Below are 26,871 nucleotides of genomic sequence, written 5' to 3'. Positions count from 1 at the left end.
GAAATCTTCTTCTTATAATCCTCTTGTTACCCCTCAAATTTATGTTGTGACCCCTCGTGGGGTCCCCACCCTCCATGATTGAAACCACTGCTACACACTCGGTTCTAACCTGCACTGTGCGGATCAGGGTGACGTGTTTAGTAATGCATCTTGTTTTGACACAGTTCTGATCTCCATGTGTCTCTGTGTCTCAGCTGAGCTCCGACAGCCCCCCAGCCATCCCTCCCCGGCTGCCCCCTCCTCTGCCCAGGAACCAGCCCCGAGCGCACGTCTACAACGGTCCCCCCATGGATGGCCCACTGCCCAGCCCTCCTCCTCCGCCACCCCGCGACCCTCTGCCCGACACGCCTCCCCCGGTGCCCCAGCGGCCCCCGGAGATCTTCATCAACTACCCAGTCAACATGCAGCCTTCCCCTGTGGGCCGATACCACTGGGACTTTGGCAGCTCCCCCAGTTCCCCCAACACCCCGCCCAGCACGCCTTCCCCCCGCATCCCACGGCGGAGCTGCCCGCTCAGCGCTAGCCAGAACAGCCTCTACCCTCTTCCTGTCCCCATCACTGCTCCACCTGTCCCCCCACGCCACAACTCCAGCCCACAACTCCCCAAACTCCCACCAAAGACATACAAAAGGGAGCTGCTGCAGCCACCGCTACAAGGCCTCTCATTGGTGGAGAACACCGACAGCAGCCAGTGAGTCTGCATTTTTTTTGTTTTTGTTTTTTTAACACCTAGAGGTGATCTTGAAATGCAAACTTCAAACTGTATCCTGCAAACTACGACACAGTGGACTCAAAGCTACTGATCGGAAAGAATAACACTGCTCCACACGCTCTTAACTCCACCCACCCGCCCTCTGCATCAAACAGTCACACCCCCGCTGTGCCTCTCAGGGGATCAGTAGCTCCGCCTTCATCATAAACCCTCTGTGCCAATGAGAAACCCTCACCGGTGTGCCAGCTAATAAACAACAAGGAGTCAAGTGTCTGTGTCTGTTTGTTATGTACGGAGTCTGCTCCTGATAAAAGTTCTCACCCCATCACACTCTTAACTTACACTTACCCCACGTCCCACTCCTCTGTCAGGGTGGGGTGAATGTGGGGGGGGGCCTTGGACTTTGTAGCCTCAAATGTCATGCTTTGTTTCTTTGGGCATTGACATCATCTGGAGTCCTGCTGCAGCTCACAGATTTTTAAGACCTCTCTCCTCCTCAACGATCCACTTAGACATAGCTCTTTCACGGTGGCTGTGAGCAGCAGACATTTCCATTGACTTGTGTTTCAAACTAACTGATAAACAGTTGCCAAAGTCTTATTGTATGCAGGGGGATAAGGGATTTTCTTTTTTTAAACAAATGTGACATTCTAGTAACGCATAAAGGAGGTAACACTGAATCCCCCACCTTGTATCTCAACTGTACACTGTGACTGTATAGACGTGAGTCAAACTGTCTGACTGTTTTTTTATTTGAAGACAAGCCTCTCCGCAGCCACAAAACGTTGCCTTTAAAAATCACACAGCGGTGACCTCTGACCCCAGGCTCCAGTCCTCTCAGCCCAAATGGGGCAGCGAAAGCCGAGAACACTCCATTTGCACATTGAGTTTGGGCAAAGTCAGCAGATTTTGATCCGATATTAAAAATATCTGTCTGCGCTGACAGAGGGAGGTCTGCTACGATCTCAAACGGCACCGTTCCAGGACAAAGACGAGGAGAGAAAAGAGAGACGCGTGTTTTTTTTTTTCTCTCTCCCCATCTCTTCTAAAGCTGATGTCTCAACCGATCCCCGTACAGACATGCGCTGCTGTCTTGACACTGTGCTCTTCTTCACAAGTTCCAGTGACCCAACTCTTCTTCGTTGGTATTAAAACTCAGCACTGGAAGCAGCAACCTCCTACCAGAGCTGGGTCAGCTCCCTGCAGTGGTGGCTCAAAATACCTTAAAAAAACAATGAAAAAGAGGAACTTCTTCTTCTACTCAACTTCTTCTTTCTGTCTCTTTTTCTGCTTGAAAACATTGTTTCACTTTGGAAAGACTGAAATAATCCATACATCATGCTCAGATGTGCCTTTTTATTTTGTTTTCTACTTTACAGAAATAAGCAAATGGTGTCTAAAATGCTAAAAAATAAAGTTGCCTATGTAATGTTTAGAACAAAGCTATACACTATGAAATTGTACATGTTTGTGGATACTGTGTATATATAACATGTATACACTAACTAAATAATTTGTATAAAGTGACAAGTTTTTTTTCCCTGTTGTATTGTACCCTCATCCGCATCTGTTCAGTCGAATATTGCCTAATAATCCAATGCTGCTACAGTCGGATAAAAAAAACTAAAAAACAAAACCAGAAAAAAACAGGTCACTGTCACTAACTTACTTACAGACAATCTCCAGTTGAAACACTGGGAGTATTAACTGAGGAAAGCCATTTTTTTTCTTCCCTGCCCCTTAGCTGTTTTAACGCAATGAGAAAAAAGAAAAAAATACAGTTCAATATGCCAAGCACTTACTTAGACGTGTGCTTCACTTTGTACATCCTACTAATTGTCTATTCTCCTTTTCAAAGATTTTTAATGCTAACACTCATTAAACCGAGGTTGGAATTGTATTAAAGTTGCAGTTGAACATACACAAACTTATTTTCAGTTGCAAGTATTTGAGCATAGTGAAGAATTGGACTTTTTTTTTTTTTTCTTTTCTTTCTGAGAAACACACTTTGTGCACTTTAGGCTGTACTGTTGAAGAGCCCCAGTTGTGATAGGTCATGTTTGTAAATGCTATGGCCCTATGCAACTGTTGAAACTCACTTTCTACATGGATCAGGGCAGAAAAACAAAAGTCGACCACCTCACTTTTATCCCTGTGTGTTTTAAAAGACACAAACGTCTGAGGATGTCTGACCACCATGAGCTGAATGTCAGCATAATTTCAAAATCTCACTCATGCCCCTTGTTCTTGCTCTGTTCTGTGCACGTGATGATGGATGATTAATGGATGATTAAACTTCTGATCATACTAGAGATAAAAGGGGAGTTCTGGAGGATGACGGCTAAAGTCAAATCCCTTCACTGTCTTCACCAGTGACTGTAAGAAGAAGGTCTTCACTCATGTCCATTTCCAAGTTTCGAAGTGTCAGTACTGGTGGGGTAAATTTCGCCAAATTTGACTTTTTGTTTTCTATGTTAGTTTTGTTTTTAAACCCCAGCCTTGACAGAATAACAGATTGGTTTTCCTCCGGTGGCACTGTAACAGCTTAATCCAGCTGTTGGTTTATTTGATGGTATGTGGCCTTTTAACTGCTTTGTATTAATGGTCTTGATGAGATTAATAAATCACCCAGTCTTATTTTGTACTGAACTATTCAATGCTCTCGTTTTTTTATTTAACAGTAAATTTAGCTTTCTGCATAAGCTATAGCTAGGTATTGGCACGTTGAAAAGATTGAGGAATTGATAAAGAAATAGGTTTGGCTTTTTTGCTTGTGGTTGAGAGTCAAATGAGAAGAGTGATAGGCCTACCACAAAATTATTTCTGTATTTATGACTATACTTCTTGTCTCTGAGTAACACCTGTGTTTTTGGACAAATTAAACAAACGAGATTCACCATGCTAATTAGTGAGTTTTAAAAGTGCTTTTAGGTTGATTCTGTTACTATTTAATAGGACCAGGCTGGTTTGTCCAGACTTTGTGCTAAGCTAGCTATAAGATAACCGGCTGTTATCTGTAACATAGCTTCATAGTTAAATAGCTAGCTTGCTAATGTTAACTTTCTATCAAAAGACCTCATCTAGCTAAGTTACCTTTGGCTAGTTAACGTTAACTCTCCACCAGAAAGCAAAATAGTTAGCTAGCTAGATATTAAAATCGATTAAACGTTATTCCTTAGTAATGTTACCTTTCTTTAGCTACACATTGATGTCATATAAAACCACCTTCAGTTAAAATACAAAATTGTCTGGAATATTTAATTTTTCAAATTGTAATTCTGCCAGAAATGTGTAAGTCAAACCTGCATTTAAAAAAATATATACATATATTTCTATCAGTTGTCAAAATGTAGCTAATCTGGAAAAACCTAAGTGCCAAATAAAGATGTCTGTCATGTTTCCAAAGGTTCAGCTTTAACAGAGAAACTGAACTTTTTTTAAGGGTCACTAATTCGACATTCATGCGTTACTGTCATGGCCTTTGGGGGAAATATATCCATCAAAGAAATCACAAATTGGGCTCCAGTTTGATAGTAACTTCAAAGTTTTGTGTTCTACAGTTTTAAGTTATAGTCATCTTGTCTCTGAAGCTGGGTGGGGGTCAAACGGTGCTGCATGGTCCCTCGCTGTCCTCGCTGTCCTCCCACAATCCTCCACCGCTCATGGCTGCAGTATGGTTACCTCTCTGCTGAGGCAGGCCTGGTCTAAAGAGATAGAAGAAAAATTCAAGCTCAGAGAAGCAACAGGTAAAAGTATATTTATTTAACTAATCAAATTTGTATTTGTATATTATATCTGCGCTGATAGCCACAATGCACGTGTGAATTTGGTTGGTTGTTGCTAGTACATTTCTGGATCACTGTGATTAGAGTGAAGATTAAGTGTCACCACTGTCATAGTTCTACCTGATAAAGGCTTTTACCTCAGATTTTCTCTACTCGGGTTGAAATTTTGAAAGCTTTGCCTCGCTGGGGCTTGAATCGGTACGAAGCCTTGTCTGTGGTCTTTCTCTGGAGCTGCATCAGCCTAGTACATGCAAGGATGTGGAAATACAAAGAGCAGGTTAGAGGGAGCAACAGTGAAACAGGACTGCAAAGAGTTGTCTGGAAAATATGGCACCAGTTGGAGAAATTCTCCACCAATTTGTCTTTCACATGAAGATAATTTCACCAGTGGTACTACTAAGCCTGTAGGTTGGGAAAACCCTGACGAATGTCCGGCAAATTTGAGATCTGCTCTGCAAGTCCACTCTAACTGAGAAGGGTCTGGTGTCAACTTATACTGTCTATGGTGTTGATCAGGCTAATAAGCCTGTGGAATGTCCTCAGTGTCTCTGGAGGAGCTTTGTCTGCCCAATAAACCCGATTATGTCGTAACTTGCGTAAGGTCCAATACAGAGAGATGTTTTAATGAAAACATGCTAACAAGCTGATTAACCTGTTCATTCTTTTTTAAATTTTCAATGCGTATATACTATGATGTGTTTTATTACGTCCTATCCTACAGTATCTCCCATATGTCAGAAATTCTCAAGAACCTGTGAATAGATTTTGGTGGACTTAAAATATTTGAACATTTTCACTATTTCCTCAAGAACAATGGCAATTTGGTATATGTGTCCGGGGATTATGTATCACTATTTGCATTGACACATAAAACACTGTCCTTTATTAAAGCAACTATATACATATTTTGGTATGCAAGTATAGTATCTTTGTTGTTTGAGTGTGTAAGTTAAAAAAAAACACTCAATGGAAACTGCAGTCAATGTGTTGCTGTACCAGTCTACCACGAGGAGGTGCCAAAGTACAATTTAATATTATATATTCATATTGGTTTTAATATCACGAATGTGTAGGTCTACACAGCCTTGGCCGAGGTATGTGCTCCTTGACTAATTTTTAGTTTTTCGCATGTTTTGAGTGCATGCTACTACACCAATGGCAACTGGCAATATTTCATTATGAACCAGGATGTTGCTGATACTGTAATATCCCAAAAGAAGGCCCAGGATGCACAAAACATAATGTTTATGTAACAAAATACTAAGAACTAAATACCTGTTTGGATGGATCATCCCAGATGGGCCTGAAGGCACTTTTTGGATGTAAAGGCGGAGACCCCTTCCTGACATTGACCAGCCTCTTCCCGTAGGAGCTGACGAGGCATGGCGTCGGCCCCTCCACACACGGCCCTGCAGTGCTTCTCAGAGGTGGGTGAGGGGTTAATCTGGGAATCTGCCACCTCAAACACACAGTCCTCTCTCTGGGTGGCTCCCTTGACTGCTGCTGCTGGCTGTATGAGGGCTTCAACAGCACCGGCACCTGGCTGTCCTCCTCTTCATCCTCCCCACTGTTACTGCTCATCATCTCCCTGCGGAGGGTGCCGTCTGGGCTGCAGGAGGTGACGGAGGAGTAATCGAAGGCTGAGGTGTCATCTGGGTCTGTCTCGCAGTCCTCGAGGCTGTGGTTGGTGTGAGGCGCCTCCAGCCCGGTGCTGCCTTTCCCGTTGGGCTGGCTGTAGGTGCCCTGGCCTGAGTCGCTGTTCTCTCCCCATGCTGCTGCGTCAGGTGTGAGGAGGGAGCAGTAAGCGTGTCCACAGTCCCGGGCTGGCTGGTTCAGGAGGGTCCGGTCGCTTCCACAGCCCTTCCTCCTCACTGGGCTGCAGGACCAGCACTCCAGACGCATCGAGTGACTGCCGTCGACTCCGTTAGTGAGGTTGACAGCCTGCTGGTCATCTCTGTAGGAAGGAGAGTGGATGTTGTTATAACAGGATGCCCACATCAGCTGTGAAGTCACTTGTCTGAAAATGTCTGAGCTTGACATTTTTGCACTGCAGGTGTTCCTGTGCTTGCTGTACTGACTAAAGCCAGCCGAGGGCGACACTCACCTCTGAGCTGCAGTGTTGGACTCGCGCTGGGATTCTCTGGTCTGTTGGTTCCTTGTGCAACAATTTGCAGAGGATCCACCAGCCGCTGCATCAGAGCAGCTGTATGTGTATACATTTTTAATGTCAGAATTTGTTAATGAGCCAACGAAACAAACACAGGCAGTCAATATAAATCGACATAAGCAGGTAATCTGATGTAAGAGGCATCAACCTGGCTGTCTATACTTAACTAACTATGCTAACTCTATAGAGTTAGAGTTAGTATAGATAAGATTGTCAGATGGTGACGCCCTAACCTTTGTCCAGCTCCTTCTCCTTCCTCCCATCGGACGTCTTCCTCCAGGATCTCATGACAGCGGGACAAAATGCTCCTCAGCGCTCGCTCAGTTCCCAGCAGGAGGCTGCAATCAGGATGCTCTTTACCTGTCCACTGCAACAGGTTCTGCAGAAGGAAAATCCCTAGTCACTACACTTTGCATTAACCTCCACCCTGGACTATACATCTGCCCATAGCACATACTATATACTATTTGTTTTTATTTTATTTTTTGCACATTCTGCACGCAACCCATTCAGCATTTTTATCCTATGCAAAACAGTTATTTTGTTTGTAGATACAGTATGTGTTTCACCATTCACCAAGGCAAATTCCATGTTAATTGTAACTCAATGTGACCATGAACCCTTTTATGATTCTGATACTGATCTCTGGCCGTCTACTATCTTTGAAAAAACAAAACAATAACAACCTCATGGGTTTAATGTCTTATTTTAGCCATCCTGAAAAATCAACCTCCTAAACTTTAGGTTCAGTGTGGACCTGCAGTGTCACGCCTTGTGTAGCTGCAGCTCTGTAAAGTGGACTCACTGTGGCTGCTGCCTCACCTGAATGTGGCTCAGGTAGCTGTGTATGCGAGAGACAGGTGCCAACAGCTGGGAGAGCAGTTTCATTTCCTCTCTCTCCATCTGACCGCACTGTTAAATGCAGACATAAAATATCCATCAGCACGTCTGGTCTCTCAAAAACATTATGACTGAATGATGTAAACGCTGTGTCACTTTAAATACCTGTATTTTCTCAGAATGATTCAATCTGTTGAACTCCAGTGAGAGGAATGACGCCAGGCTGGTTGTGTATTGAAGGTACATATCCGAAAAGGCTGTCTGGACATCCCAAATCAGAGCAATTGTAAGTCAGTGTTCAGTGTAATGGGCTCAAATCCTTTAAAAAAAAAAAAAAAAAGAGCATCTACTTACGTCATTTTGTCCGATAAGCTGCACCAGGATGTCTCCAACCAGAGATTTCCAGTGCTCAGCAGATAACCGCTCCTGCAGGGTGTTTCGGAAGAGCAGATGTCGCTGTAACAGCTGCTCCACAATCTTCACGTATGTCTGACTGGATCAAGACACACAACAACAAAGCGAGGGGATTTAACGCAAAGGTGAAAGAGAATATTCACTTGAAGTTGTTGCATCTGTCTGGAATTCATAGAATCTGGTCTTTTTTAGAAAGGGAAATACCTGAGCTGTTCTTTTCTAAGTTCTAGTGTCTACTGTTTAGCACTTACTATGGCTCCACAGTCATCTGATGAGCTGCTGGTGTCTTGTATTTTTCATACAGCTGGTTCAAGGTTGACACGTATTCCCACTCAGAATGCAGAAGTTGCATCGCCACCTGATGCCGTGCATCTGTGCAAAAAAAATTTGAAGCTTCACAGATGTGCCTTTTACTCATAATCAACAATTCAACTCAACAAATAATGTGACTTAACATCAAGTTTAATCCCCACTGTGTTCATCTTAAAGTAGACAACCAAAATAAAGGACTGAAATCTACTGCTAAAGTGTTTTGGAAGTTACTTGAACGTCAAGTGGCTTCAGTAACAAACAAATCCCAAACATCTGTATCACTTAAATTAGATTAGATTAGATTAGATTATACTTTATTCATCCCACGACGGGGAAATTCTGTCGTTGTTAAGTTATAAAAGATTAAATGGTTTTAAAAAGCCAAGTGTGAAATTTGGTACAGATAAAACGTCTTCCTGATAGCAAATGTAACATTTTTCATGTGCTTATTGTTGGCGCCATTGTGATTTGATATCATCCAGTTAAACTAAGCTGCTCACCCGTGCCTTCGTTCAGCCCCGCTTTGAGGCCCTGCAGGAAACAGTGGAGGAGTAGTTTCCCTCTGGACAGAAAGGCTGCTGGAGCAGACGGACAGTCGCACTGTTCACAGGCCGACTCTGCTGGGTCACTGCTGCACAACAGTGGACAGATGGCAACATGTCTCTCTGCAGGTTTTACATGTCTGTTTTAAAAAATGTTACCTAGTCAGCACGTTATTACCACTTGCTGACTAGGTATAAACAGCCTTTTATATGACTAATTGTTTCCCACTGAGAATTATGACATTAAAATGAACATATACTATACATATGGATTTCCTATGAAAAAAACAAAAACATAGTTAAGAAGACTTTTATGTTATATTCTGGATTTTACACTTTGTGTAATGTGGTCAGATATGGCAGAAATTTACAGCAAGTTTACAAACCAGGAAAGAGTTTTTCTGGCCCCTTAGAACAAAGTACACATGAAACCAATTACATTTCTGCATTTGCCTTAATATTTGAGCTGTCACTTTTGTATTTGTTTTGGTAATTACAATATTTTTATATTTAAAAAAAAAAGTTATTTCCTTCATGTTTTCACTTCATTTCTTGTATGTGTTTTTGTGCTTTGGGGCCAAGGTGAGGGGGGGCTTTCAGTCTTAAGTAAAGGCAGATAAAGGAATGACTAAAGTCTGATGAAAAAATTAAGGTCTTATGACATGGTGCTCTTTGGATGCTTTTATATAGACCTTAGTGGTCCCCTAATACTGTATCTGAAGTCTCTTTTATATAGACCTTAGTGGTCCCCTAATACTGTATCTGAAGTCTCTTTTATATAGACCTTAGTGGTCCCCTAATACTGTATCTGAAGTCTCTTTTATATAGACCTTAGTGGTCTCCTAATACTGTATCTAAAGTCTCTTTCCTGAAATTAAGGCAAGCTGGGGGAACTCATATTAGTGTTAAAAACCTCATAAAGTTAAATTTTAATGCCACGGGACCTTTATCACATATTCTATGTTGTCATATCATTTAAACAAGAAACTTTTCAAAACATAAAGAGACAGAGCAGATATTTTTGTGATGTGTAATCCATTCAAAGGATGATAATTGGTCATGTAAACACTATCTTTGATTACTTTCTATTTCATGAATCCTTTTTTCTGTGCATTCTGTGCACACTGTAGTTCAGTGTTTTTGTGTTTACCTTTCTCTGTGTTTGGATGTAGAGCTCATTCCATCCTGCAGAGGTCTCTGTCGGTTACTGTACAGCTGTAAGATCTGACACTGCATCACTCCAAGTTCTTCCTGTAGGATGACAAGGCGTTTGGTAAAGCTAAGTATGTGTACATTTATTCCTTGTAATATCTGTTATGGATGCACATGAGAGAATCCAGTCAAATTTGAGTGCTGGTAACGTGTTTGCGTTACCTTAAATTAATATGTAAATGTAACACATGCTGTTACCAAACTTTTCACATTCGATTTTTTTCAGTAGTTCAACATGTCTGAGTCTCACCCTCAGGGACTCGACCAGAGTCTCCAAACGAAGAGCTTTCTTCTGGCAGATCCTGCGGTTCTCCCCCAGCTCCTCCCGCAGGTACGTGTCTCCATGTTGGATCTGACTGAGCTCCAGCAGAGCGCTGGTGAACCCCGTCTTCAGCTCTGACACCATGCATTGCAACTGACGGCACAGCAGGTGTCATGTATTGCTCAAAATTAGATGTTAACAAGCCACAAAAAGCACACACTTTTACACTTCTGTTGACTGTAATCAGTGTAAGCCAAGGTAGACAAGAACATCATTTGAATGTCTAAACTGTATTTTGATCCAGGATTGCACTCTTGGACATCAAATGGATTGTATTTACCATCTAATGCACATTTTTCAAATAATAGGGAGCTTTACAATTAAGCTGTCTCTTTACCAAGGTCAAGCTGGCTAATGAGGGAAGGTGCAGAATACCTTGGAGATTTCAGTGACAAGCTCTGCCTCTTGAGGCTTCATGACCTGTAGAGAGAGAGAGAGAGACACACACAAACAAGGCTGTTTGCAAACACTCGGTTATTAATGTGCACAGACTGTGGAGCCCGAATAACCTTTTTGATATTTCTAGCTCATAGACTGCAGAGTAAAGTTCAGTTTGGTGAGTTCACTATTCAGAGAAGAGCATGTCCTCCTGTGTAACTCACTCCAAACATAGATCAGATAGCATTCACACAAGAGGGACAAAGCCGGGAAAGTCAACCTATTTTTTTTCCCAGGAAAGTGACTCTTTAACCTCTTCCTAACCAAATGCACACATACATTTCAAGAAACAGAATTTGAATATAAGCATGCACCGAGTTTAATCTAGTAGTTTTGGTTTGAAGCACAATTAATGTGAATTATGTCATCAGGTATTCTTTCTACCTATATAGTAAAGCCTATACATTTACTAGAACAATTATAATAACATTCTTAACCAGGTTGAATGACCTAGGTGCCCATAATCTTGTTTGTTTGTGGTACCTGCTCAGATGTTGCCCCTGCCAGCAGCCCCTCTGCAAAGGAACTGGCAACCCAGCCAAAGAGCTGAGCCCTGCAGGGGAAATGGCTGCAGGAGCCAAGATCCCTCCTTATAATTCTGCTGACAGAAGGTAAGTCACGGATCAGCAAAAACTAGAAAACGGAATAATAGCCTCATGTTTTTAACTGCAAATACATCATTTAAAATCAGTTTTTAACAGATTCATAACAGATATCCTTATTTTATATCACGTTTCTGGAACTGAAAATATGTCGAAGTCACATTTTATAGAAGCTCGCAAGACTGCTGTGCATGCTAGCTACTTAAAAACATATAATATTTCTAAGCATACTTGTAACGTCAGCGGTGTCCAAATAGTAAAGAATCCACCAAAAAAAGCGTAAGGCAGAAACTGACTGCTGAAGCAACAAATATACAAGAAAACCACACGAAACTCACCTCAGTTAAAGCTCTTCAATATTGCTTCTGCAGACATCTGAAAAGATGCTGTGAATCCAAAAAAAACTTAATACTTCCAGTGTTTCGACTTGTCTTCAGTCATTTGCGGTGCTTGAAGGCGGGTGTCTCGTGTGTGAGCTGCGTGCTGCTCTGCGCGGACACCAGATGTCCCGCACGAGCTCACTGAGGAGTCAGGTCTACTATAGCCTATGGGCCATGTAAATGCCATAAAGGAAAGTATTGCACTAGTTATTGTTGTGCATACTTGTAAATATATTCTGTTCTACTGTTATGTTACCAACATGTTTAGTTGTTTTTTTTTGTTTAATTTAGCTTTATTTGTTCACGTCACGGCGTAGTTTTTTGTTAAAATAATATGTAAATGGAAAATTATGTCAGTGGTAGTGTGATTTTCTACAAATCATTGTAAAATACTAATTAGATAAGACAGGGAAACGATCAGAACTATTATATTAATATAAGAAAATGATTAAAAACAACATATAAATTAGAGAGATGACATTATATAGCCTACCAAATGAATTGTGCCGATTTAATAATAATAATAATAATATTATTATTATTAAAATTAATAATAACTTATTATAAATATATATGTATAAATACAACTTTTTAGAAATTCGACGGTTAATACCGTCATTTTCTTTACTCCGCCCGTGTGGATCAGTCCGTAGAGTAAATCGAACGCACACTTGCCTAATTTGTTTGGTCGAGAGGCGGGGTTACAGGACAAGTCTTGAATCTGATTGGCTGCTGTGCTCAAGGAGTTTTTAAATCTTAGCAACAGACGGGGCTGTCAAAACAGCCGAGAGGAATAGCGCGTGAGTGCTAATTAATTAATTAATTATTTTCACATGTATTTATGTCTGTAATGCTGCACAGCTCGTCATTCTTTTCCGACGGTTACATACATATTTTAATTGTTTGTGTGTTCCGTTTTACGAATTCAATCTGAGAGATGAGCTAGCTAACGCTAAACAGCCAGCTAGCTAACGTTAGCTACTATAAGTAAGATATTTCTCTCCAAGCAACATTCATACAAACGTATTAATGTTAATGCAGTGTCAAATAATGTGTTGTCGTTTATCTGAATCTTTGCCTTTAAGGTAATGGAGAAAAAGATAGGTACTTTAGTTTATAGTTTACAGGTTGACTCCATTAACAGAGTATGGTTGGCGTGTAACTTTAAGAAAGTGCTGACACGTTAGCTAGCTTATTTAAAGGATCATACCAAAGCTTCTCCTCGTCCCTGACCATACCTATCATGGTTTTACTTTACTAACACAGTCATGTAACGTTGTCATAAAAAGAAGGTATATGGGAAGAGCACACAATAAAAAAAAGACCTGTATAATGTAGCTAATTCAGTCAAAAACAAAAGTCTTAAAAATAAAATAACTTTACTACTTTTTTGTGAAGTAAGTTAACGTTAATCCAAAATAAAATGCCTTATCACCTCAGAGTTACATCATTCTCACTAACTGACAGCTTTACAGTGGTAGTATCGGTGGGCTATTGTATTATGTTGCGAGGTATAATGTGCAAGTTTTGTATTTTTTTTATATATACACACAGCATTTTACATTACTGCCCATAATCACCTAAATATGCCATACAGTCGTTCTGGTGGCATTTTGAGTGAATTTCTGGTTGCTTTCCAATGGGTTCCACTTAAAATCAACTTAAAGAGATTTTAAACTTGCCTGAAAATGATCCATTACAGCAAACATTGTACTTTTTTTCTTCTTCCAAAAAACAAAAAAAGTATTAATGTTATACTTTTAATATTAAAGTGCATACAATGTGAAGTCAATAGACAAAAAACTAGTTCAAAGATTAAATTTGTTTGTTAGACTGTTAGGCTGAAGCCATGAGGACGAGTGAGTTTGACTCCTCATCTGAAGAAGAGGTTGAAGAAGAGCAGCTAACTCCTTTCCACATCTCCTGGTAAGTTTCAGTCATGTTCCTTTTGACATGGGCTACAAAAAAGTGTGTTTGTTTTTAAATGATGAAATGTAAAAAGCATTACGGTGTTCATGTCCAGTGTATATATATTTTGATTGTCTTTAAGGTTACCTCTGTCCATAGTGGAATGCTCACAATTTCTTGGGATATGTGCACTACCGGGTAAAGTATTAGTTGATCATTGTTTTTTACATATATACTGTATGTCTATCTATGTTTTTACTTTATTGTAAGGTTTTGTGAAAATTATCATAAAACTGTGTTTCCCTTATCTTACTTCAGGCTGCAAATACAAAGATATCCGCAGGAGTCTGGAAAAAGATGTTGGTAAGACGAACTTGATTCTTACTAGTAATCAAATAAAATACTTTGGAAATAACATTTACAAGTTGATCTTAACCCTTTATTTGAACTTTTGGGCACTGCACACTTTCCGCACACTGCAGTGTGTGAGAGTTATTTTAGAGAATCTCATACTGTTACATTGATTCAGCACACTTTTTTAAAGTTTGTTTTACATCTTGGCTTCCTTCTTGTTAACAGATGAGCTCGAGAACCAAGGGGTGCAGGAAGTGTTTGTGTTCTGCACTAGAGGAGAGCTTAACAAGTACAGGGTTCCCTCCCTGCTGGAGGTCTACCGGCAGCGAGGCTTTACAGTTCACCACACGCCCTTCCCAGACGGAGACGTTCCTGAGCTGGAGCAGTGCTGCCACATACTCAAGAAGCTGCAGGTCTGCCTCGAGAACAACAGGAGGACTGTGATCCAGTAAGTGAACTGATGAGATTAGAAATGAAAAAACAAAACAGCAACTCTATAAAAGTTCATCAGTGTTAAACAAAATACAACCAAAGCACAGGGGTCTTCAATGTTTTTTAAACCAAGGACCACTTAACTACAAGAGACTGAGCAGGGACCCTCTACTACTAATATAGTGTGAAATTAAGTTGCATATTAAACTGGGCCTACAATAAAGTGTAGGGTTGCCTAAAGCCTTTAAACACCCTTTTAGTGCATACAATACTAAGCTATTAAATAATAGCTTAGTATTAGCTTAGCGCCCCCCCCCCCCCTTAAAAGGGGTTATACTCTTTGTCATGTTACGACAATTAAAGCAGAATAATTGAGATGGTAATTTTTTATTTTCCTGCCAGTTGGCTGGATGTTCCGTAACAGCTCCATACATGTTAATTCTTCTAAAATCAGTTGTTTGGGGGCATGATGAACCTTATATTCCTGGTCACATTTTCTTGTATTTTTCATATAATAGAGCTTATTTATACTTATTATACACAGATTAACTACTGAACGCAAGGTAAGCCTTCTGGTTGAGAGGGCGTTTATAAATAACAAGCAGACTTAACTCAAGCATGTCTACATGCACAGAAAGAGGATTCCTCAGATAGAAAGTAATCAAAGATAGTGTTTACATAACGCAATCATCCTTGGAATGGATTACAAATCACAAAAAATATCTGCTCTGTCACTTTATGTTTTAAAAAGTTTCTTGTTTAAATGATATGACAACATATAATACATGATAAAGGTCCCATGGCATGAAAAGTTTACTTTATGAGATTTTTAACATTAATATGAGTTCCCCCAGCCTGCCTATGGTCCCCCAGTGGCTAGAAATGGTGATAGGTGTAAACGAGCCCTGGGTATCCTGCTCTGCCTTTGAGAAAATGAAAGCTCAGATGGGCCGATCTGGAACCTTGCTCCATATGAGGTCATAAGGAGCAAGGTTACGACCCCTTTCTCTGCTTTGCCCACCCAGAGAATTTGTCCCACCCATGGGAGAGAGACATCATGGCTTTCAAACGAGCCAGAGTGGCAGTTGGTCAAGGCCACACCCCCAGCCTCCACCTTGCCCCCTTCTCTCCTACTCAAAAGCTACAGACTCAGAAATGGCACATACTAAGGAAATCTCATTGTGGGACTGGCTCTAGTGGCTGTAATTCTGCAACAAGGCTGAATTTTGGGAAAGAGACTTCAGATACAGGATTAGGGGACCACTAAGGTCTATATAAAAGAGACTTCAGATACAGGATTAGGAGACCACTAAGGTCTATATGAAAGAGACTTCAAATACAGTATTAGGGGACCACTAAGGTCTATATAAAAGAGACTTCAGATACAGGATTAGGGGACCACTAAGGTCTATATGAAAGAGACTTCAAATACAGTATTAGGGGACCACTAAGGTCTATATAAAAGAGACATCAGATACAGTTTTAGGGGACCACTAAGCATCCAAAGAGCACCATATCATGGGACCTTTAAATTTAAGTAAGGTTTCTTGTAAAAACAAAATACTTTGGTATCTAGTAATGATGAGAATATGGTATTCGTCATTTGTCATATTAACAAGAACAATATATGCTCCTCCTATAAGTTCCTCGTTAAAATGTGAACGGGCTTTGTGGGCTAACAAGACCCTAAATGTTTTAACGAAAAACAGATCAAAGTTTACATAAAGTATTTTTATTGTGATTGAGCTCTTTTCTAATGATTATTGGAGGTAAAGGCTCCATATCAACACAGCCACTAACAGCATCCTCAACAGAGCAGAGCAGTAAAAGGAAGGTGGCTGGTTCACGTGTCACTTTGTAAAACTATGACATGTAAAACCTGCTGCTGAAAGGCCCCTGAGAGGCATTTAAATCCCCAAGTGAGCTGATAAAGCAGCTCACCAAGCAACAGGAAGAAACTGGTTGAACTGGACTTGCCTAATATATGAGAGCGTTTAACTATGAACAATTTGCTTTCAGCATTTGATGGGATTTTTTTTTTTCCCCTCCTCCAGTTGTTACGGAGGTCTTGGACGCTCTGGATTAGGTACGAAAAATCATTTCAATCAAGATCAATGTGTCTTCTCTTCATGGTTTTCTTTATAATACTTTTTTTTTTATTTTTTTTAAATATGTCAAAGTCTGATATATACACACATACACATACAATTTCACTGCTCTGATCACATGGGTGTCTCATGTTTTCAGTCGCTGCTTGTCTGCTGCTTCAGCTCTCTCTAACAATGACGCCAAACAAAGCCATCGAAATCCTCAGGGAGCACCGAGGAGGAGGAGCAATACAGACCGTGAAGGTGAAAATAACTTCTTCTTTTTTTCTCTGAATCTGTTGCATTTGAGAAACTATAGCTTTGTGCAGCTTTTGCATGTTTACGTCATTAACCATAAACATATTTAGCATTCATGCTGACCATTTCCACTGCATATCAGAAGAGTTGTTTTTAATGCTCTACCTTCTAGGCTACCATTTGTTTTCTCTTATTTCAGTATGTGATTTAAAACTCAGAACATGGATATTTTACTTTTTTTTCTTTTCTTTTTTTTGACCAATGTTTCATTAGTGTTGAGTTATAATAAAGTTGTAAGCAGGTACTATTTTAAAAGATCCTCCCTGATGGTATGTTTAAAGAGAAATGTTTCAATTAGATTTAGTTCCTCGCTGTATGTTTCTACATATCCAAATGTGGTCCGCCATCAAAGTGAAATGAATCACAATCTCCTCCAAATAGTCCATTGGATAACCAGCCATTGCAGTTAGTATTTTTTTGTTGTTGTGTTAGTTTCCTAAGAAGTCAGTCATGTAAATAAAATATTCTTTTGTTTGCTACTATAATAATAAGTATCCTACTTATTTGACTAAATTGACATCAACCCACAGCCTCTGCTGGTGAACAGGCAGGTGTCTCGTTAGCCAGTCTACAGATAGCTTAAATTACTTTGTTTTACTTTTTGTTGGACTCAAAGACAAGCGTATGGTATGTGTTATGCATTTTGGCAAGTTGAAAGGCAGCAATACCCAAAGTCAGAATGGCCAAAATTAATAAAAATATGACCTAGATTTAAAAATACCATAATTTCCCTATAAGAGGGCTCCAACATTAAATATTTGAGAGTTGGCTATTGACAAGTATTGCATTCAAATACTATGTTGTAATAAACTGGACTTTAGAGGACAAACTGTAAATAAAATAATGACCATATTAGCCTATCACACATATCTGTAACGCTGTACTTGTCAGCCAATCAATCAATAATATAAAAGTATAATTCAGAAGATGCGTTTTACTTCATACCACAATATCTGCCTGTAAGGTAGGAATGTAAAATACTGATATTTTTTATGAAATGGTCTGCGGGACTGTAAAATGTATTTATTTGGCTTAAAAGTGCACGACCACTAGTATCGTCCTTTTTGTAATCTGTTTGAAAAGTGTTTGACTGCTGCTTGTTCTCTGTGAATTATTGTTTTGCTGTAATACTTCTAAACAAACATGTTAACAAATTAATTTTGCTTTTCCGTAGCAATACAACTTCCTCCATGAGTTTCGGGAAAGGTACAAGGCCTACCAAGACAGCGGAGAGGTTTGCACAGAGCGCTCTTTGTCTCGGTGATTGCTACTCTTCATATCAAGGCCGTACAAATATTGATCTCCTCAGACTCTTGTCAATTTTTTCCTGATTGTGTGTAATATAATTGTATTTGCTGATGATTGCACTTTAACAAAATACTCTAATATATTGCTCGTTTCATCATAATCAAAGACTTGATGAGGAAATCCTGCTGCGATGCTAACTTTAAAATGTGCACATTTAAAATAATAGGTTTTTGTCATACTTGAAGGATAAATTGAACTGGATGGAGGCTTTACAGATGTTTTATAATTGTTGTATACACAGCCAATGAGCTGCATTTTTACTAAATCTGTAGTACTGCAAGCCCTATTTGTATTAGCCATGCTACTGGCATGACTAATAAAAATGTTTCTTTGCCCCTTTATGTACTTTTTCTTTAAAGGTATTGAATTAAAATAACATTCCAGTCCATAATAACAGGATAGTTTTATTTAGTTTGAATTTAAACTGAGTTGTCATTTCCTAGATGTGACATGATGGGATCTTATACATAAATGTTGGTTATCTGTGGCCAACCCTTTCCCTGATAATGTACATTTGAAAATGGCAATAAATATTTATGAAAACTTTTGTCTAATGGCCTCTGATCTAAAAGAAAACAAAACATAATTTTCCAGATTTACTGGAAATGACCGAACACTGGAGGAGTGCTTGAAATCTTGGAGACAAAAAATAAAATTAAAAACATTAAACACTGGATTTCCTAAAGTTGTGGAATATTTGGTGAAATGAACAAAATGCACCAATCACAAACAGTTTAGGAATTTCAAAAGATACATTCAACAGTATGGCACATCAGCAGTTTCCTACCAAAGCTCAAATGCAGAAAGCAAAATCAAGTACGGTTGCCCCCTAATGCTGAATATATATAATTTTACTGTTGAGTCTACCTTTAATTGATAGCTGTGAGGGCGATGAATACAGGTCACATACACATCTCTGGCTACTGTGTTCACACGTAAGGAAACAAATATTGCCATCGATTTCAACAGGGATTACATTTGAATGTGATGATAAGTCTGAAGTATGGATAGAACACATCAGTTTGAAAACGGATGTGACGACCAGACCGATTGTCCCTGTGCAACACGTTTCACTAAGTGATAACTTATGCACTTCAGCCCTCACTGTACAAGTCCCAGAATGTCTGTTTTAAGACTATGTATCTGTGAGCAATAACAGAAGTCTAGTTTGCATTTAACTATTTGTTTTAGTTATAACAATGAATCCCACTGCAGGTATAAGTTAGCTGTTAAAGCCCAGAATCTAATTCACAGGAAAAGCTAATACAGTTCAGCACACAGCTCAGATTCTCAGATAATGCAAACCTGAAAAAGTCTACCTAATTTTGTAAACACTCAAAAGTTGGGAATCAAGATTAAATTATTCTTTTTATTTAAATCCCAAGCATCAAAATCACTATAACATTAAAAAATAAAAAAGGGTGGGAAAACTTCCGTTCAGGCTTGTCCTCATTTTCCATAAAATGTTCACTATAGTGCTATGAGAGGAACGCTGCAACCAAGATATTCTCTTAAAACAGGCTAAATGTTTTCAAAATGGCGCTGCGTGTGGAGGGGGGGTCGAGAGTTTGTCCGCTTGAAATGGCGTCTTGTGTTGCTGGATCTATGGTCTCCAGCAGGTCCAGTGTTCCAGCACTAAGATCATAGTATCTGGTCAGTCCTTTTCCTTTATCATCCGGTTTAGGAGCTCACCAGAACATAAATCATCCTGTTAGAAATGAGATGAGAAAGTAGAACAAGTCAAATATCTAAAATGTGTCGCAAAGATTTCACACATTGCCATGTTGGATTTTACAGGGTTAACTTCTTCACTGGGTCACCCAGTAGGATACTCTTACTTGCTCTCACGCTTAAATGAGAAGATGTGTGGGTAAATATGAAGTTATAGCCAGGAGATGGTTAGCTTAGCTAAAAGACTGGGGGAAGTTAGCATGACTGTCTAAGGTTAAAAAAAAAAAAAAAAAAACTACCTACCAGCACCTGTAAAGCTTCTTAATTAACAAATGATGTTAATCTTGAACAAAGTGTTGATTAGTGATCTTAAAAAGTGCTAGCAGATCGATTGTTACTTTTGATTTGCTACAGAGAGAGGCTTGTTTCCAGTTTCTAACCAACTGTAGAGTTATATTAAAAAGCAAATATTGGAGTTATTGATCTCTAATGTAAATTTTGGCAAGAAAGCGGATTTCCCAAAATGTTTAACTATTCCATTAATATTCATTCATCATTAATGAGTCCAGGTTTTAAGAGATTAATCATATTTACTTAATTTGCTTGACATTTTACTTTGAAAATTAGAAATGGGGCAGATTTGCACAAGATAAAGTTAACCATATAGTTTCATACATAAATATATATTTTTTTAAATCTAAATGTTCAACTGAAACATAAGCACTCACTACAAAGAAACAAGGTAGCAAAATTATTTCATACCCGTAGAGATAGTAGAAGAATGACAGGAGGTAGAAAGCCAGTTTGCACCAGCCTTCTTTTTGACAGAAGGCCAGGATGTCAGCATTCATGATGGTTGTTGGATCATAGAGTCCTGGACAGCTCATCACAGGTCTGCTCATGTACCTGCATCACAGTAACAAAGGGATGGGTTAAGTCTGATTATACTGTCATTTGTACATTGTGAAAGCATCAGGTCCTGGCTTCAGGTAATACTGACTTAATGGTACTGAATTTTATCACTTTATAAACTCAAACTTTATTGATCAATGTACAATTGGTAACAGCATAGTGAAATTTAACTTCTGCATTTAACCTATCGTAAGGAGCAGTGGGCTGCTGACAGGCGCCCAGGGAGCAACATGGTGTTCAGTGTCTCGCTCAAGGAGGACTTCAACGTGCGGACAGGAGGAGCCGGGGATCAAACCGCCAACCTTGTAATTGAAGGAGGACTGCGAGATACCCACCTCCAGACATGATAAGCCAGCAGTGGTAAGTTGAGACAGAGGGTGAGCCACTCAGCCGCACAGAAGAACATCACACAGAAGAAGAAATGAATGAGATACTCTGGAAGCACCAGCTGAAAAGAGCAAAATTTGAAGAAAATGTCAGAATCCAGATGCACCGAGCAGTCAGTCCAACTCTATTTAGACAAATTCTTGTCAACACAAATTAATTGCCAAGTATGGCGTCACATGGAATAAGTTTAAAAAATGTTCAGAAGACAATATAGTATTAAGTTGCAGAGCCTCAAAGGCAATGAGGCCTTTTTACAAAGATAGGCTGAGCTATTTAAAGAGCCAGAGATTTAAAAATTGTAGTCAGCTCCACTAGAGAGTCAAAGACAGGAGTGAATGAGCTCCAGTGAGCTGCTTATTTTAACAATGCATGGTTCAGGCCCAGCTTGACAATTACTACACATTATTACATGTGTACACAAATGCCATATGGACATTAAGCTTTGGTACTGTAGGTAAAAAACATGAACAGTGCTTTATCATGCACTGATGTAACACAAACAGGGTGAAAAATTTAGCCCTGCCACCTGCACGATTTGAACACTAACCCAAACTGAGGGGGACAAAAGACCCCATTTGGCTGACTTACAACTCCCACAGCAAGGCTTATGCATTACTTTCAGATGTCCTCTATCTAATGTGCCGAAACACAAATGTGACTTTAGCCATGGAGCAAAATTATGTATTTAGCCTTTACCTAATAAACATAATTGTTGCAAATCATGCGAGTTGCTGATACAATTTAGAAATCTACTAAATGTTTTTGCAACTGGATGGAAAAGGTTAATTTCCCACCCTGGTTATACGTCATGCATCATCAAGTCTGACCACAAGTAAAAAGGGGGAACCCATCTACAACTTGCTCCGGGAGAATATTTGCACAGCTCAAAATCAACATATTTTGCAGTGAGGGCAAACTCACAGATCATCCCACTTCCTAAACAAACTGATTGGGCGACACACTGGAGTAGGACCATGCTGTGAGCACTAGCAGTGTTGATGCAGCAGCCTGCCTCAGGTTGACAGGGTTCGATGTGGTGCGGGGTTCAGGGGGGCAGATGGAGGCACCACATGGAAGCCATGCATTCAGAAAGAGCAGGTGGGAGGGGGGCAACCAACAGCCCACAGATGGAAAGGTGAGGGGAGTGTAGGAAGGGGAATGTGCAGGAGCGGAGGGGGGGGGGGGCTATAATGTGTTAAAACCCTGCACTGTGCTGCCAAATACAAAACAACCGATGTAACAATCCACACGCAAAAAGACTGGCCATGGTCAAAACTGCAGATAGTACTGTGGACCGCATCATGGATTAATGACAGAGAAATCTGTACTTTTACCTAAAATAACTCATACTACTGAAATCACTAACCAATCAGTGATCTGAAATATTGCTGAGCTGGAGAGTGTTGGGATTCTGCAGCCAGCCATCTGTTCTGAACCACAGGGGATGGAGGTTAGAGCCAACACTGAGCTCATACAGTAGCTTAGTTCTGCTAATTGCGGAATCAAACTGCACCTCATAGAAGAGTGATATAATATGTGATAATAAACATTTAATTCAAAATTAAATCACTTTCTTCCAACAATTATCAAGCATTACCCTATACCATGATCCACAGCTCAAAGTATTCACAACAACAAATTTTGCTACAAAATCCCAATAACCTGATCTGACTTTACATAATTACCATGAATACTGATGTAAAAGCTTTGTCAGGACAGTGTATTTGCCTGGTGTCATGTAACTGGTGTCAAACTCAAGACAAGTTTCCAGACAGTCCGAGTTTACTGAGAATTTACCGTCCTAGTAACTATAACACTATTTGCAAACAAAGGGTAGGTTGTAATAAAGATCATGCATGTTTAGAGCATTTGCAAGTCTTTTCAGTTAACAGCTACACTTTATCAATAATACTGAATATATCATCCCAGCTAACGTTGTCCACCATTACACACAATGGGTCCTATACCTAAAAAAAAGGCATAGCCAATTCGATTAGATAAGGTATTAAAAAAAAGAAAGCACAATCCACATTTCAGTTCACGCTTATACCCTTAAAGCTGCACTTTAAAAGGTCGCGAAAAATAGAATGAAGCAAGAACTAATCCACAACAGTTAAAAATATATATATAAAAAGACAATCTAATACGTGACTGTGAAAAACCTGAAGCACAGGTGGCACGTTGTCTAATCCCAAGCTAAACGCCATCTTTAAGTCCGATTAGTTAACTGAAAAGACGTTTGCAAACACTTCTCCGTGCAAAATGACAAGACTGCAGACCGAGTTGAACCGAGCGGGCATTTTAAAGATTGGTACAAACCTTTATTGCAATTTTGACTCTTTTAATCTTTTTGACCTTTTCAATTGTCTTTTTGCCCGTTAACAAAAGTGTAAAAAAAGCAGATTAGGAAAAAACAAAAAAGGCGTTAGAGTTTGACAGCTGACAAGATCACTGAATTCATAACAGGCAGATTATTTAGCATAACAGTGCAGAGAAATGACTGAGAAGAAAAAAAAACAAAAAACAGGTGGATAAAGTTATTCTCAACTAAATGAAAGACCTTTCAACAGCATTTCTGCATGCAGTCAAAAAGGCAGGAAGGTGTGTCAGGTACGGTGGAGTCACTTACCGGATTTAAAGTGTTACACTGATCTATAGGATTCTTGTAATCAGTCTTCAGTTCATCAAATGCTATTATCTGGGGGAACAAGATAATCACAATGTACTGAGAGCAACTTAATGTAAACGTACACTTTACAACAACAACAAAAAAATGCAACTTGTCAGTTTGAATTGAGTTACTAAGATGGAACATTTACAGTGTTCCATCAACATGATACTTTGTTATTTTCATCCCACATATTTTAAGAAGAGCAGGAAGTTCATATACAACACTTTAACTGTACACTATGTGCAGTATTGTTTTTTTTTTTTCAAATTAGCACGCATCTGATTATTTTTTGTATTGTCAATTGATCTTTTGTCACCAATTATAATCTGGACATTTTAACTATTGTCTGACAATTGTTAAATACCTACAATTGTCAGAAAATAGTTAAAATCCCCAGAGCCAAAGTCCAAAACCCAACTATTTGCAAAATTACACAAACAGCAAATCCTAACATTTGGGAGGCTCAAACCAAAGAATGCTTGAAAATTAACAAAATTGAGTTAACTACCTTATCAATTAATCAAGTACATGTTAAAGCATCACTTTCAAAGCAATGCACTCAATGTAGTCCTGTTGTTTACCACTGAAACGTTTACTGTTACATCAACGTAATGACAATTAATCGTATGTTCAGTTTTATTTCACGTCACATTTATTTGAAAATTTTGAGACATTGGTAAAAAGAGAAAATATATATTCTTACATAACTCGTTTACTTTGCTATACCGACTGTATGGAATAATATGTTAACGTAACTTTTTGAGTCATTGCACGTTACCTAACAGTTCGTACAACACTGCTGATGTTGACATTAAAACTAACTGCATTACAAAACAAAGACAGGCGACATATTGGGGAAACAGGTGGTAGCAGCATCAAAGAGGGGTTTGTCGTTCCAGGATTGGACGGTTTGGTTAGCTACGCTTGCTAAGAAGCCGGCTAATTCACAGCTTAACACTAGCTAGCTAATCATATAACATGTCTGACAAATTACTACAAGTTTGCTATAATTCCCTTACGGTTAATACAATGTAAAATATGGAAGGGGGTTAAAATAATACGACAAAACAGTGTGTGTCTTGGTGTTTTAACTGTTGGCTAACTTTAGCTCCTAGCCAACGGTTAGCATGCATTTTTTTCCTGGAACGGCGACGGCATGTCCCGCCCTTCTCTGCCTCTGATTGGCGTACCCTGACATTTTTTTTTACCTTATTAACCAATCACGCTCCTATTGTCTAAACCTAACCAACCCAACCAGAGCAGATAACGAGTACTAGCCAATCAGAGGGATCGTATGAGGTGTCATGCCTTCCCCATCCTATAATTTTTTTTCGTCCAAAAGGTTGGGTGTGTATGTGCCAGTCAACGGATGCGTTTTCTTTATTACGATAACGCTACAGCCATTGCGTTCCATGTTACGTATACCGAGCACGGAGTTTGCGGAAGTTTCTCTGGAGTTAGCTTGGATACGTTCTGTCCAGACGTTGCCAAGATCAGCAACGAGCGACGTGAACCCTACATCCATGCGTATAACCCCCTAAAACGTCCCGGCTATGTTGCCACAAAGCTGGCCTAACGTTAGCTAGCTGGTCTTACACCTAGCTACTTTTATCCGCGCCGTTGGGAGTGGCAGGCCAACAGTCCTACCTAAAGTTGTCCAAATGTGTACTTACATGCCAGATAGCAAAGAAGATAAGCGCCGCCGTGAGCAGCAGAGCGAGCATGTAACAAAAGGCCGCGAATGTGAACGCCATTTTTTCTCCGGTTCTGCTAGTATGTTCCTGGCTCGGTCGGCAGGTGATGCAGGCAGCAGCTTCGCAACTGATTTGAGATGTGTCTTCTTCTTCAGTGAGTTTTTAGCTAGCTTATATCCTTGTGGTTACATTAGTGCCACCTTCTGGATTAATATATATCCTCCAGTGTTTCACTGTTTTTCAACTTTCCTAAAATTTCTTATGGGTAATTTCAGTAGTTTGCAAACTCCCGCACACTGTCAAACTTGCAAAAATAAATGTTTCATCTGGTAACGTTTTGGTACTACACCATCATCAAGCGCCTACCTAACGCCCCCTCTGTTTCACATTATACACCATAGATGTGTCAAGTATTTTTCTGTTCTTAGTTTCAATAATTAACCTTTTTGCTTGGTTTAGTAGGGTAGGTCGAAGCTATGTTTTGAAAACTCCCAAAAGCATATTTGTATTTTGTTATAGTAAATTATCTACTGTAAAAATTGTAGTTTGATATACACATTAAATGCAGGTTGTAAATCTAACCAAGCTGTATAAACTGGACATAGGCAAGCATGTATTAGCTGTACATTTATTATATAATGTATTAGTTCTGAAAAATGGTGTAGCTCTTGCCATACTGTATGCACATCATACATCAGTCTGAAAAACAGTCTGAAAACAGCAGTCCTCAGAAACCAGTTAAACATCACTGTCATTTTATTTGGATGATAGGACAAGACACTTTATAAAGTATGGGAAAATACAAATATCTCAAGTTTCACTGATGCCATGAGGCAGCTTGTTATGATACGTGTCTCAGGTGTTTTTCTTAAAAAGGAACAAAAATAGTAAGCATTTGATCAGAGAGGATACAAAGAGCTGAACAACACATTTGCAAGTTAAAGTAAAAAACTCCGAGGCAAAATATACAACAGGTTTACCACATAAGAGGGAAAGTTACTAAAACCACAGGACAGAACCAGATACATGGCTTAAAACCAAAGGGAACTCTAAGTTAAGGAGACCATATATAATCGGAAAATTGATTTTGACATGATTAATGGACAGCCATTACAACCCATGTCCGTGACAAATGGCATAAGCAGAGGGTTTATTCAACGAAAGTGCTATTAACACAGCAGTATGTAAATATTTCCGATAGAGTAAGAACACAGCTGAGACCAGATGTTTGAGATGCAAATGTTTTTTAGGAATTTGTATGCAAATAAAATCAGTCTAATAAAATTAACTTAATATTGTAAAATGCATGCAACAGAGCAGCGCATTCTTGAATATGTCGTTAGCAAATTAGGACACCTGCTCAGACATACATTAAAGCATGCACATCTTTTACAGTAGCTCTC

General features: G+C 39.5%; 4 protein-coding genes across 12 annotated transcripts in view; 2 read left to right on the top strand and 2 right to left on the bottom strand.

Moving 5' to 3' along the window:
• The window catches only part of sos2 (son of sevenless homolog 2 (Drosophila)), a 39,442-nt gene extending 36,078 nt beyond the window's left edge, over positions 1-3,364 (top strand). For all 3 annotated transcript variants that reach the window (XM_032499696.1, XM_032499697.1, XM_032499695.1), the window contains one exon: positions 195-3,364. In XM_032499696.1, the coding sequence (XP_032355587.1) occupies positions 195-695 (501 nt within the window). In that variant the 3' untranslated portion in view covers positions 696-3,364. The remainder of the gene's footprint in view (positions 1-194) is intronic.
• si:ch211-67f24.7 (uncharacterized) lies at positions 2,253-11,336 on the bottom strand. Of its 3 annotated transcripts, none has more exons than XM_032499726.1 (14): positions 11,228-11,336; positions 10,682-10,726; positions 10,235-10,399; positions 9,923-10,023; positions 8,731-8,912; positions 8,170-8,290; positions 7,859-7,997; positions 7,670-7,765; positions 7,487-7,576; positions 6,898-7,043; positions 6,602-6,700; positions 5,773-6,451; positions 4,635-4,738; positions 2,253-4,416 (listed from the first exon to the last, which is right to left on the bottom strand). In XM_032499726.1, exons 2-14 carry the CDS (start codon positions 10,721-10,723, stop codon positions 4,314-4,316), a joined length of 2,067 nt encoding a protein of 688 aa, XP_032355617.1. In that variant the 5' UTR covers positions 10,724-10,726; positions 11,228-11,336; the 3' UTR covers positions 2,253-4,313. The 3 variants fall into 3 exon arrangements, with proteins under 3 accessions (XP_032355617.1, XP_032355618.1, XP_032355619.1); XM_032499727.1 differs by having other exon boundaries at positions 6,602-6,703; positions 8,731-8,861; XM_032499728.1 differs by having other exon boundaries at positions 6,602-6,703; positions 8,731-8,858.
• cdkn3 (cyclin dependent kinase inhibitor 3) lies at positions 11,255-19,489 on the top strand. 4 transcript variants are annotated; one of them, XM_032499759.1, is made up of 8 exons: positions 11,255-11,355; positions 13,559-13,652; positions 13,777-13,832; positions 13,953-13,997; positions 14,214-14,436; positions 16,475-16,506; positions 16,668-16,771; positions 18,000-19,489. In XM_032499759.1, the coding sequence occupies exons 2-8, from the start codon at positions 13,576-13,578 to the stop codon at positions 18,087-18,089; spliced, it is 627 nt and encodes a 208-aa protein (XP_032355650.1). In that variant the 5' UTR covers positions 11,255-11,355; positions 13,559-13,575; the 3' UTR covers positions 18,090-19,489. The 4 variants fall into 4 exon arrangements, with proteins under 4 accessions (XP_032355650.1, XP_032355649.1, XP_032355648.1 ...); XM_032499758.1 differs by lacking the exon at positions 11,255-11,355 and adding an exon at positions 12,428-12,526; XM_032499757.1 differs by lacking the exon at positions 11,255-11,355 and adding an exon at positions 12,438-12,532 and having other exon boundaries at positions 13,558-13,652.
• On the bottom strand, positions 18,962-25,668 carry cnih1 (cornichon family member 1). 2 transcript variants are annotated; one of them, XM_032499766.1, is made up of 6 exons: positions 25,448-25,668; positions 23,733-23,801; positions 23,423-23,470; positions 21,052-21,164; positions 20,567-20,710; positions 18,962-19,841 (listed from the first exon to the last, which is right to left on the bottom strand). In XM_032499766.1, the coding sequence occupies exons 1-6, from the start codon at positions 25,526-25,528 to the stop codon at positions 19,814-19,816; spliced, it is 483 nt and encodes a 160-aa protein (XP_032355657.1). In that variant the 5' UTR covers positions 25,529-25,668; the 3' UTR covers positions 18,962-19,813. The 2 variants fall into 2 exon arrangements, with proteins under 2 accessions (XP_032355657.1, XP_032355658.1); XM_032499767.1 differs by lacking the exon at positions 23,423-23,470 and having other exon boundaries at positions 25,448-25,667.
• Between the last annotated feature and the right edge of the window lie 1,203 nt (positions 25,669-26,871).

The sequence above is a fragment of the Etheostoma spectabile genome, chromosome 20 (genome assembly GCF_008692095.1).
Source record: "Etheostoma spectabile isolate EspeVRDwgs_2016 chromosome 20, UIUC_Espe_1.0, whole genome shotgun sequence".
In the NCBI taxonomy this organism is placed as follows: Eukaryota; Metazoa; Chordata; class Actinopteri; order Perciformes; family Percidae; genus Etheostoma; species Etheostoma spectabile.
The sequence above is the reverse complement of the archived record's forward strand: the minus strand, read 5'-3'. Positions and strand labels throughout refer to the sequence as shown.

Excerpts from the sequence above, each read along its gene's own strand:
- si:ch211-67f24.7 (XM_032499726.1), bottom strand. The coding sequence starts at position 10,723 with ATGAAGCCTCAAGAGGCAGAGCTTGTCACTGAAATCTCCAAG. Across the intron at positions 8,913-9,922 it reads ACATCCAAACACAGAGAAAG|ACATGTAAAACCTGCAGAGA; the intron begins GTAAACACAAAA and ends TTTTTAAAACAG. Across the intron at positions 7,044-7,486 it reads GCTACCTGAGCCACATTCAG|AACCTGTTGCAGTGGACAGG; the intron begins GTGAGGCAGCAG and ends TTCCTTCTGCAG.
- cnih1 (XM_032499766.1), bottom strand. The coding sequence starts at position 25,528 with ATGGCGTTCACATTCGCGGCCTTTTGTTACATGCTCGCTCTGCTGCTC. Across the intron at positions 23,471-23,732 it reads AGTGTAACACTTTAAATCCG|ACAATTGAAAAGGTCAAAAA; the intron begins GTAAGTGACTCC and ends ACGGGCAAAAAG. Across the intron at positions 21,165-23,422 it reads GAGTCAAAATTGCAATAAAG|CTGGTGCTTCCAGAGTATCT; the intron begins GTTTGTACCAAT and ends TGCTCTTTTCAG.
- cdkn3 (XM_032499759.1), top strand. The coding sequence starts at position 13,576 with ATGAGGACGAGTGAGTTTGACTCCTCATCTGAAGAAGAGGTTGAAGAA. Across the intron at positions 16,507-16,667 it reads TCTTGGACGCTCTGGATTAG|TCGCTGCTTGTCTGCTGCTT; the intron begins GTACGAAAAATC and ends TCATGTTTTCAG. Across the intron at positions 16,772-17,999 it reads GAGCAATACAGACCGTGAAG|CAATACAACTTCCTCCATGA; the intron begins GTGAAAATAACT and ends GCTTTTCCGTAG.